This window comes from Staurois parvus, unplaced genomic scaffold, assembly GCF_062004578.1.
Source record: "Staurois parvus isolate SC_StPar_1 unplaced genomic scaffold, SC_StPar_1.0 ptg000058l, whole genome shotgun sequence".
Lineage (NCBI taxonomy): Eukaryota > Metazoa > Chordata > Amphibia > Anura > Ranidae > Staurois > Staurois parvus.
The window spans coordinates 6,379,369-6,391,912 of NW_028317854.1; the positions used below are offsets into that span (position 1 = coordinate 6,379,369).

Consider the following 12,544-nt stretch of genomic DNA (forward strand, 5'->3'; position numbering starts at 1 on the left):
CCCAATATTTATGAACCTGATTGTATATCCCAAGGGTCAACCTAAAAAAGCTGCAAGATCATGTACTATTTTAGATGTTCAGAGTAACAAGATTTTGACCTGTTAAACATAACAGGAGATGCCTTACCATACACCCTGGGTACCTGCTCTGGAATTACAGATGTTTCAGGCAGGAGAGCCACTGGTCTTGTAATTGCTCCTCTGAATGACAGTGTAGAAATACTATTACTCAACCAGATCCCACCCAACAGAGAGGAGATCACTACTCTTGCAGCTGCCTCTCACCACTCTCACTTGAGAGGCATAGCTGACCACATACCAACTCTTGACAGAAATGCTGATATTCTCCTGCTTCTCAGGCGGAGACATCCTAGTGGTACACAGGGGTTGCCAACAAGTCAACATGGCGCACGACGCACCATATGCCCAACACCTGAACCTAGGTTGGGTTATCATAGGCAATGTCTGTCTGGGTAATATCAGGTGGTGTTCCACAGTTTCTTCTTTCAAAACCAGTGTCCTGCCAAATGGTCACATTGCTTGTTTCAAGCAGTACCCACATCACTGCCATGCCAAAAAAAACTTTGTAGTAAAGGCACACACCAGTTCTTCACACAGGGTGATAACAAGGCCCTTCATTTGTGGGATGATAATGTCAGCACCACAATGTTCGAGTAACAACTAAAGACAATGAGCTGGCAGCCACCATGGAAGACAAGGAGTTCCTAAAAACTATAAATAATATGTTCTAGGACAATTCCAACAGCTGGGTGGCACCATTACCATTTTGTGCTTCAAGAAAGAAATGACTAAATAATGTTCAGTATGTAGAAGCATGATTTACTTCTTTACAGTGCATCATGATCATTTGTTTGCCTATAAATAAGTTGTCCCTTACTCTCTCTGTAGTTAGGGGATGCTCTGTATATCTAGTCCCATCCCCTTTGCAGTGTGTCTGTTCGGAGTACATATAATTGCTAGAGTTAGACTTACTATTGTTTTTTTACTTATCTGATGTTCATCTGTGAATATCTGCACAAGTTTTGGATTAAAACTCTGTAATATCTGCAAGATATCATTTGGATTGAGTCACTTGCTAATTTTACTGCGACTGTAAATTACAGGTATCTTGCCAAAACTGAATCAGTTATAGAGATCACACTTGTAGTGCATACAGTATGTGTATGTTAGTTGTTGTTTGTACCCGTAGTACAGCCCAGACATAATCGTGCGCATTTTGCTTTTTTTTTATCCTGCTACTGACACTGATACTAATTAAAAAAAAAAAATTCTTACAAAAAAAACCCCACATTACTGACCCTTACCTTTGACCTTTGACCCAAACACTAACCCTGGCACTGACCTAGATCAAACCTTGATCTAGGTGTTTTTTTACTTATTACTTATTTCCTTCACTGTAGATTGGAGAGGCAGAACAATATGCACCAAAAAAGCTCATTGCTCCTTTTCGAATTAATACAGTCTCAGTAACAGGAAAAGAAATATGCTTAGTTTAGCCAGGAAAACCTCAGCAGAATAGAGAAAAAGCACATTAGCATCATAGAACCCAGGCAAGCAGTGGAGCTTTTTGATATGTATTCAAAAAAGCATGTAGGCAGGTGCAGTGTGCTGTCTCCACTGCAGGGAGCACTTGACCAGAGCAGTACCGCAGCCTGGAGAGGAAGTCAGGAGAAACATGGTTTCTCTATGGTGTCTTGGGCCCCGAAGGCATGTTTTGGTTGGCTACGCTGCATTCAGGTGACCCCAGGCAGCCATTTTGGGTCAGCAAAGCCATTAAAAGTCCCTGTCCCCAGGTCTTGGCACACATTTTGCAAAGTGACTAGAGCAGGGAAAGAGCACTCATTTGTTAGGGAAAGTGACAGCGGCAGGGAAAGTTTCCTGATAAGTAGGGACAGGGTAGGGACTCGCAATCCTGTGTTGTAGCCTCCCCTTTGGGACCGAATCAGTCAGGCCGCATTCCACCCTCAGAAAACAGATGCTCTCTCAACTTTACCTGCTACTTCTCTGCCAAGAACTGAACTGTGAGTGTTACCCTAAGTAGCGTTCTCTGGGGTAATTTGTAGTTGGCATTCTCTGCAATACAAGATTTGAGTTTTCTGCAATTGGGCTCTGTGTCTTTACTGCCTCCTTCCCACAAGCAGCTTCCATCAATCTTCTCATCACGTTTCATCTCCCTCTCTACAGTACCTTCTACTTTCTAACCTCTGGCAGAACCCTTCTTGAGAAAGGCTGGTTTAAGGTTTGTTTTGGGGGAGCAAGTAGGTTAAAAAGCTTTCCTTTTCATTTAAGATATTCAAATCCCAAACAAAACATGACAAAAGTTGTATTACTTGAAGAAGAGATAGCAGGAGTAACAGTCATTTAGGTACAAACAACAAACAAAATTTAATATATAAAATAAAAAAGGTTTATTAGTACCACATTAAAACATTTTAAAATTTCATAGTTTAACAATCCATGTAAATATACAAAACCATAGTCACAGGACACAGGTAATTGTCAGAATGTTGATCATGCTAATACGGTGGTAGGGTGGAGATCTCTCTCAATGCATTTCTCAGAAATAAATTCTGCTTCTTCAGGAGTACACTTAAGGCTATTCCTACAATAAATATAAAACAAATATGTACATGTATCATTAAATTTAATTTATATAGGAGACAACATTATATTTAGTTCACATAACCTTAAAGTGTTATGTGAACAGTCTGTATATGCAGTAAAGCATGCTTGTTATACTCACTGTGGAACCTAAGAGGTTAATCCTCTGCATTGTGCAAAAAGGCAGTTTGATCCTTTCTTCTCTGCCCCTCCTTTTGTTCAAATGTCCACATCTTATCTCCTGATAAGACTGAACCGGTAGCCATACGCACGTGCTCAGTTTAGTGTGTATTACTGAATAGTTTTTTTTTTCTTGGTTAAGTGCATGTGATCAGCACAGGGCCAATCAGCACTGTCCAGACAGACGTCAGGGGTTTTGCATCCTCCTAGAGCAGAAAGAAAACTCCTCCTACAAGCTTTAACCAGTGCCCTGCTGAAGTCATAAGACTGCTCTAACTGCTGATGAGAAAAGGTATTTAGCAGTTTATATTTACTAAAATAATTGCACTTGCATGTTCTGTGTACTGTGGGAGACCAGATATAGTGAACGCGGGGCCCTGGGTTTAGTAACACTTTAAACAAATACTTTTGTGGATGTAAACTACCAGAACATGTTCACCATGCACAGCTGCACCAGGTATAATAAATCAACCCCTACATGTCATACTTGCAGTACCTTACTGAATAGGTCCATTTGATATATTCAGATCCTTGCAAAATGTTCCTGAATGAGTAATTGTTATGTACGTCAGTCAATTACATGATTTTCATTATTCATACACAAAGTCATTAGTATTACTAAGTCATCACTATTAGATGTCTGGCATTTGCTGTAGCTTTTATGGTAGCTTATCACATCATTTGCATTTTCTGAACTTTGTACTGTGTCTGACTAGATGCATACATTACCACTCATTTGCCTATTATTGGTTGGTGAATTTAAAGTCCAGTTTTTTTCCTGGTTCTTAAAAGTGTCATGTTACATTATACTGAAAGCCCAAATGTTGAGGTCATTAATGTGGAACTACAGACATGTTTTTCTAGTTTTTGATAGTGCCAAAAAGGTCTAGTTTTTGTGATTTTGTTTTTTGTTTTATTTGTTTTTGTGGTTTTATTTTTGCTTTTTTTGGAAATGAGAAAAAAATCTGGAAATGAGAAAAAAATCTTTTTATACGCAAAACTTTTTTTTTATTCTTGATACAGCAAGGGAGGGTTATAACCTCTGTTAGTTTGTTTTTCTTCGCCATCTATGTCCCATTGTGGAGATTTCCCTTCACGTCCTGCCCCATAGCCAAACAGGAAGTGACAGGAAATCCCCACAAACTAAGGGAATTCCCTGGGGACCCCCAGGTCACCAGAACTAGTATCCCCATTGGAAGATTTCCCCTCTATTACTCTTCTGGAGACAACACAAAATTTGGGAGTTTCTTTGACTTTCAATGATAATGGTAAAAGGGATAAATAGAGAGGGAGAATCTCTTTAACGGGGACACAGACAGCAATAAAAACCTAATAGGTGTTCTAATCCATCTCCACTCTATCTAAAATGTAAAAAAAAAAATTGCTTTTAGTTATACTGTAAAGTAAAGAGAATTCCTGTCATTGCCAGATGTCCTAATTGGGAGTTTTCTCATTAACCCTTGACATCTGGTGACATCTTTACAGTTTTTGTTTTCCCAATTTCTGTTCCGATAACAATAGTTACCAAAACAGGGAATCTTGCCAACAGTTAAGCAGAAAACTGTAAACATAAAGGTAAAGCTCCACTTGACCATTACTCCAAAACAAATTTTTTTTTTATTTTTAGTAATTTAACCCCTTGATGCTGATGTAACACAAATATGAGGCCTCACAGAACTGGGCTGTTTTTCGTGGGACCGCATATCTGCGTACCTGTCTTTGTGCAGGGAGCGCGCTGCTTGGCATGCTCCCAACACAAAGACCGCGGTGTCACTGAGAGCACCGGATCCCGTTCTAACGATCGGGACTCGGGACTCCCAATTTCGGATCACATGATGGCTGTGATAGCCTCTGATCGGCCCCCTTGTTTATTTTCTCTCTATGAATGGAGGAGAGAGATACATTGTATCTCTCTAACTCCTGGCATAGAGAAAAAAAAATGTTTGTAGAAAAAAAAAAAAAAAAAAAAAAGATAAATAAATATTAAACAATAACGAAAAAATACCTAGATACAGCATTTGCTGTCCATCAATACATGCTCCAGCTCTATAGCTGAAGGTCTGTTTTTCTATTTGGACCAGGGGCTAGAGAAAGAGTTTGGGGGAGCCAAAGCATTGCATCCACGATCCACTGATCATGGTTGCAATGCTTTTCAGGCTCAAATGAAAATAAATAAATAAGTACCCATTTTTGCTTTTTGAAAATTAATTAATTACAGGTACTTATATAGCGCCATCAATTTATGGAGCGCTTTACATATATATTGTACAGTTGCAAGAAAAAGTATGTGAACCCCTTGGGATTACGTGGAGTTTTGCATGAATTGGGCATAAAATGTGCTCTGAACGTCATCAAAGTCACAACAATAGAAGAACACAGTCTGCTGAACATAATACTACACAAACATTAGATGTTGCCATGGTTTAATTGCACATAACATGTAAACATTCACAGTGCAGGGAGGAAAAAGTATGTGAACCTTTGGACTTAATAACTGGTTGACCCTCCTTTGGCAGCAATAAGCTCAACCAAACATTTCCTGTAGTTGCAGATCAGACCTGCACAATGATCTGGAGTAATTTTGGACCAGTCCTCTTTACAAAACTGTTTCAGTGTAGCAATATTCTTGGGATGTCTGGTGTGAATCGCTCTCTTAAGGTCATGCCACAGCATTTCAATCGGGTTGAGGTCAGGACTCTGACTGGGCCACTCCAGAAGGCGTATTCTGTGCTGTTGCAGCCATTGTTTTGTTGAATTACTTGTATGCTTTGGGTCATTGTCCTGTTGCATCACCCATCCTCTGCGGAGCTTCAGTTGGTGGACAGATGGTCGTACGTTTTCCTGCAAAATGTCTTGATAAACTCTGGAATTCATTTTCCCATCAATGACAACAATCCGTCCAGGCCCTGAGGCAGCAAAGCAGCCCCAAACCATGATGCTCCCTCCGCAATGTTTTACTGTGGGGATGAGGTTTTGATGTTGGTGTGCTGTGCCTTTTTTTCTCCACACATAGTGTTGTGTGTTCTTTCCAAACAACTCAATCTTGGTTTCATCTGTCCACAGTATATTTTGCCAGTAGTGCTGTGGAACATCCAGGTGCTCTTTTGCAAACTTCAAACGTGCTGCAATATTCTTTTTGGACAGCAATGGCTTCCTCCGTGGTGTCCTCCCATGTACTCCATTCTTGTTTAATGTTTTCCTTATTGTAGATGTGTCAACAAAAATGTTAGCATGTGCCAGAGATTTCTGTAGGTCTTTAGCTGACACTCTGGGATTCTTCTTTACCTCATGCAGCATTCTGCGCTGTGCTCTTGCAGTCATTTTTACAGGACGACCACGCCTAGGGAGAGTAGCAACAGTGCTAAAATTTCTCCATGTGTAGACAGTCTGTCTTACCGTGGACACATGAACATCAAGGCTTTTGGAGATACTTTTGTAACCCTTTCCAGCTTCATGCAAGTCAACAATTCTTGATTGTAGGTCTTCTGAGAGCTCTTTTCTGCGAGACATGGTTCACATCAGACAGTGCTTCTTGAAACCAGTAAACCCAAAACAGGTGTGTGTTTTTTAAGGGCAGGACAGCTGTCAGCAACACATCCAATATCATCACACTGATTGGAGTCAAGGTTGGCTCACTCCTGGCTCCAATTAGCTCTGGGAGAAGTCATTAAGCTAGGGCCTCACATACTTTTTTCTCCCTGCACTGTGAATGTTTACATGTTATGTGCAATTAAACCATGGCAACATCTAATGTTTGTGTAGTATTATGTTCAGCAGACTGTGTTCTTCTATTGTTGTGACTTAGATGACATTCAGAGCCCTTTTTATGCCCAATTCATGCAAAACTCCACGTAATCCCAAGAGGTTCACATACTTTTTCTTGCAACTGTACATTCACATCAGTCCTTAACCATCAAGGGGTGTACAATCTAAGGTGCCTAACTTACATTCATACATACACATACTAGGGGCCAATTAAGACTAGAGCCAATTAACCTACCAGCATGTCTTTGGAGTGTGGAAGGAAACTGGAGTACCTGGAGGAAATCCATGCAGGCACAGGGAGAACATGCAAACTCCAGGCAGGTGGTGCCATGACTGGGAATTGAACCAACGACCCTAGTACTGCCAGGTAGAAGTGCTAACCTTGGGGTGCATTTAATTTTTGGACTCCTCTTTTAATGGGGAAGCAAACCCTTACATATACCCAGTGAAGTAACTAGCCTCAGGTGATACACAGAGATGAAACAAATCCTCCTACATACATTGTACCTGTTTATCTGCAGCTTTCTCTTCTCTATTGCCTTTTAAAACACACAGATCAAAAGCTTTTTCTCAGCTCCAGAAGGCAGACAGTGGGGATCTGACATTACACACTGCACAGCATAGAGAGGAGAACTAAGTGTAATCTGAGACCTGAGTGGAGTGAAAGGACGCACCCCCTTCTACACAGTCTCATAGGGAAACATGCACAGCAAAGGCTGTCAATTGACTTCTGTGTGCTGGAGGGGAGGCTGGGCTGTCTCTCAAGATTCTGTGAGGTCTGCATGACCTGCCAGAAGTGAGTCATGTAGATCACAAAGGAATGACAGAGGAGACAGAAATCACACTTGATGCTTTGTATTGAGGCAAGCACATACTATAGATTGCTTGGTTCATTCCTTTTTTCAGAGGTTTACAACCACTTCAATAGTCAGTGTGAAACATTTTGCTGTTAGTTCTTTTATGTAGAAGCTGAGATAAGGTTCAAAGTTTTTACATAAAAATGCAAAGGAAGGTAAAGTATATGCAAACCCAATCACAAAAAATCTCATATGATCTTTAATATGGGATTTCAAAATAACTTTCATTTTTTTAAAATCTGCAGCTCTGATTCACTACTTTAGCTCCAGGAGATTTTCCCCCCTTCATGACCAGGCCATTACTTGCTTCATTCTATAACTGGTAATTACACGGTCATGTAATGCTGTACCGAAATTAAATTTATATCATTTTTCACACAAATAGAGCTTTATTTTGGTGGTATTTGATCACAACTGGGTTTTTCATTTTTTGTGATATAAATGAAAAAGACCAAAAATTTTGAAAAAAAAAATGTTTTACTTTCTGCTATAAAGCATATTCAATAAACACAATTTTAAAAATCTAATTTCTTCATAATTTTTGGCCGAATGTATTCTGCTACATGCCTTTGATTTAAAAAAAAAATCCCAATAAGTATATATTGATTGGTTTGATTGAAAGGTATACTGTAGCGCCTACAAACTATGGGATATATACTGGAATTTTTTTTATACTGCTAATGGCGGTGACCAGCAATTTATAATGGAGCTGTGGGAGTGTAGATGACAATCTGACACTAACTGACATTGACTAAGTGCCACTAACATCACTAGTGACATTAATACAGTGATCGGTGGTAATGCTATACACTGTACTAATGGCATTGGCTGGGAATGGGTTAACATCTAGAGCGATCAGTGGTTAAATGTGTGTCTTACTATGTATAAAAAGTGTGCTGTTTTTACTAAGAGATCTATCAGCAAAGCAGGGATGAGAAACTGACAGATTGCTCCCTGTGTACAGAGCTCTTGAATGTCACCACAGAGCTCTGGGCTGTAATCATACACATGACATCCAGCAGATCATAGAAAGTTTTTACTCCAAAACCTGTGAACATCAGATAGGTCCAAAAATCATGGTGTGTATGGCTCCAGCTGAATCCATTACATGTGGAGAACAAAAATGGAGACTAAGAATGAAAAAGAATGGAGGGACTAACTACATTGAACATGTCCTAGCTACAGAGTGAAGTAGGGACAAAATTATTTAAACGCAAAAAGACAATGCATGTGTAACATGATAGGCAATGTAGACCTTTTAAACTGTCAGACTGTTTCCAGATCCTGGCAAAGAATGGATATTTAAGGCCACCTTTGATGCCAGTTTAAATCAATACGACTCCTTGTATTTGCATGCTACATTGTGCCCTCCGATATCATCAGACGTTAGTCCTATTTAGGAAACATAGACCATTTCCACATCATGTTATGAAATATGATTTAGTCCAGCAATTTAATGTAACTTTCTTTCAACTTGCAGATTTTACAGCAGCAAGTCCCCAAGGAAGATCCCATAAGGTTTCGTTTTATGGCAAAATTTTACCCTGAAAACGTGACTGATGAACTTTTTCAAGAAATAACTCAGCATCTCTTTTTCCTTCAGGTAATCTATCCTTTGAAAATTTTCAATGATAACTGAAGCTTTCATTTAAGATGACAATGTTATTAAACAGATAAATAAAAATGTACAAGAAAAACAATGTGACAAAGTCCCTTAACAAGGAAGGGAATAAACACTAACAAGTAGCGGTAATTATTCAACAGAGATATTTCATGTGAAGATACAAGAAATATTATATATTGGTACTAAAGCAATTGTGAGGTATCAGAATCACGACAAAATCAGCCTAGCCCTAGTCATAATCAGAAGCTTTTTTTCTTACCTTTCTTTCTTGGTTGAGTTAAACCAAAGAGTTCAAATTGGGGTATACAAACTTGGGACATAACATCATTATCAAGATAATTTGACACTTACCTGCATCTAAAGACAGAGTAGGTCTGCTCTATGTAGTTTCTATATGCATCTTGGCAGCCATGTACTGTATATGACCGGTAGCAGTCTATGACTAGAGTGTTTTGAAACCTGGATGCCTTGTACAGTATATGCCTTAAAAGAAGGACTAGAAGGAGAAAGATTGGGGATTGTGGAGAGCTTTCTAGTTACAGTACTTGGGTCCGATACAGTATTTGGGAGGAACGATACAAATGGACAATGCAATCATATGTGGATTAAAAGCTAAGCCAACCTTTGGAACAGGTTGCATGTTACATCCTAAATATAGGTGTAACATGCAACATGTTCCACCACCCCCCACCCCCTGAGCGCCCTCTTCCCTATGACAGCAGGCAGGGGTTCTTCCCCCCCCCCACAGCTGCTCTCACATTCAAAATTGGTGCAGCTGTGTGGGGCTCCATCTGCACAGCCATGTCATTCATTCAGTCACAGGGATCTGGGGAGTAAGAAACCACCAATCCCGTCTGCCACCGTGGCAGGCAGGACTTGTAGTTCTCAATGGACTGCAATGCCGCTGATGAGTGCTTCATGGTCCACTGACACTTTCTTCAGCTTTCTAACAGAAAGCCTGTGCAGAGGTACAGGCAGAGAGCTGTAGGCAGTGTCTTCAGTAGCATAACATTAAGGGGTTCATTTACTAAAGCTGGAGAGTGCAAAATCAGGCTCACTTCTGCATAGAAACCAGTGAGCTTCCAGGTTTTATTGCCAAAGCTTAACTGAACAAGCTGAAGTTAGAAGCTGAATAGCTCTCATACACAGCTGTACCGGATTCTGAGTGCTTGCCAGGGCAGGAGCACTGGAATGGGCATGCAGGCCTATGCACGGTAACGCCGCGACTGACGACAGCCACTACCCACAGACCAGAATCCCTCAGGGCGCGGAGTCTAAGCCCCAGGCTACCCTTCACCAGGGCCCCTGATGGTGGGGATGGACTTGACGCAGCCTGAGACCAGGTCGCGGCCCCCGAGTGACCCCAGCTGCGGTAATGACTGCCGCCAATGGCGTACAGCTGGTGGGAGCTAGATGGGAACACGAGTAGAGTAGTCAGACAGGCCGGGTCAATAACAACGGAGCAGACAGTACTAGACGGTAGGCAAAGAATACTCAGGTCACGGGCCAGATTCAGCAACGGGAGGTCAGGTAAAGAGTTAACGCAAAGAATAGTCTTGTCCAAGCCGAGTCGGTTACCAGGAGAGCATCAGGAACAACACAAGAGCTGGCAACAAGGACACATACAGGACACGAGTGCAGCGAGACCTTGCAGACAGGAGGTTTAAATGTGCTCAACCACACCCTTCTGAGGAGGAGCCGCAGAAGCCTGAAGGCATAAAGGTTCCCACCATGCTTTGCAGAAATCCAAGATGGATGCAAGCATGGAGATGCACAAGCTCTGAAGAATGGTAGGACCTTGACAGTGCTCCAGTTTTGGTAAATAAACTCCTGTATATCAAGTGCAATGCTTTGTAGGCTCTTCTAGGAGAAATAAATAAATGTACATTTTTCTCTCTGTAAAAATATGTGCATATTTTTCCTTCAAAGGTGAACTTAGCCTTTAATGAGCCAATTTCCTTGTAGCCTTTAAAGCAAGCAGTAAAGAGATTAATGGGTCAAGCAAATTTAAGGACACATGGAGCATTGTCTGTGCAGCCCCAAAAATTCATGAACAAGCACAGTGGTTCATTCCCTACCCACACATGCTCAATCTGCTCTCTTTTGCATCTCAGCTTTTTTGAGCTTTTGGGCCTGGGAATCCAACACTCAGTACATTCTGCAATCTGCAGGACAACGAGAGGAGAGAGCAATGAAATTAGCAGCTGAAAAAGTAAACATTCTTGTAAAAAAATGGAGCACCGTATAGTAATGTACTGAGGGTGCTGTCATTCTTGGGGATATTGTTGAAAACAGTCAGTAAAGTTGAACAAACACTTTAGGTTAACTTAGTGGATGTCTTTACTAGGGATGGTCAAGAGTAATGATGAAGGTAGGTAAAGGTAATCCCCAAGTTCCACTCCCAGGAGGACATGAACTGAATCTTTTTATAAGCTGAAGGCTTAGGAAAGCTACACCATAAATGTTTCTAATAATAAATAAAATCTAGAGCATGTATGAATGAACTAAAGATTCTGTAGTCAACAAAGCAAACATATACACTGTCAAACAATAAACAATGCCAAAATGCTAGAGACATTAATAGCAATATCAATAGATTCTTCTGCTTATTGGCCCAGTTCAGAATCTTTATAATGCTTTTAGAGGCTTGATGGAGTGGTATAAATCCCACCTGATCTTTAGTGGTGCTCTTCAGAAATGTCTCATTAACCACTAGCCTACAGGGCACTTATAACCCCTTCCTGCCCAGGCCAATTTCCAGCTTTCAGCGCTGTCACAATTTGAATGACAATTGCACGGTCATGCAACACTGTACCCATATGAAATTTTTATCATTTTTTTGAGAAGGATAGAGCTTTCTTTTGGTGGTGTTTAATCACCTCTGGGATTTTTATTTTTTCTTAAACAAACCAAAAACCACTGAAAATTTTGAAAAAAAAAAACTTTTTTTCTTAGTTTTTGTTATACAATTTTGTAAATAAGTGATTTTTCTCCTTCACTGATGTGCGCTAATGAGGCTGCAGTGATGGGCACTGATAGGCCGCACTGATGGACACTGATAGGTGGCACTGATGAGGAGGCACTGGTAGGTTGCACTGATGGGCATTGACAGGCATCGCTGATGGGCACTGAAAGGCAGCACTGATACATGACACTGATATATGGCACTGATAGGCAGCACTGACTGGCACTAATAGGCGGCACTGACTGGCACTGTTAGGCGGCACTGACTGGCACTGATAGGCGGCACTGATGTGCACTGATAGGCGACACTGACTGACACTGATAGGTGGCACTGACTGGCAGCACTGATAGGTGGCACTGATTGGCATTGATAGGTGGCACTGACTGGCACTGATGGGTGACATTGAAAGGCAGCTCAGATGGGCAGTGATATGTGGCATTGATGTGGCACTGATGGGCACTGGCACGTGGCACTGATGAGCACTGACTGCTGGCACTGATGGACACTGACAGGTGGCACTTCTGGGGCCAC

General features: G+C 41.0%; 1 protein-coding gene across 1 annotated transcript in view; it reads left to right on the top strand.

The window, feature by feature from the left end:
- LOC149469874 (merlin-like) overlaps nt 1-12,544 on the top strand; it is a 97,645-nt gene that overhangs the window by 29,899 nt on the left and 55,202 nt on the right. The window contains exon 4 of the mRNA XM_089668478.1: nt 8,905-9,027. Coding sequence (XP_089524604.1) covers nt 8,905-9,027 — 123 coding nt within the window. The remainder of the gene's footprint in view (nt 1-8,904; nt 9,028-12,544) is intronic.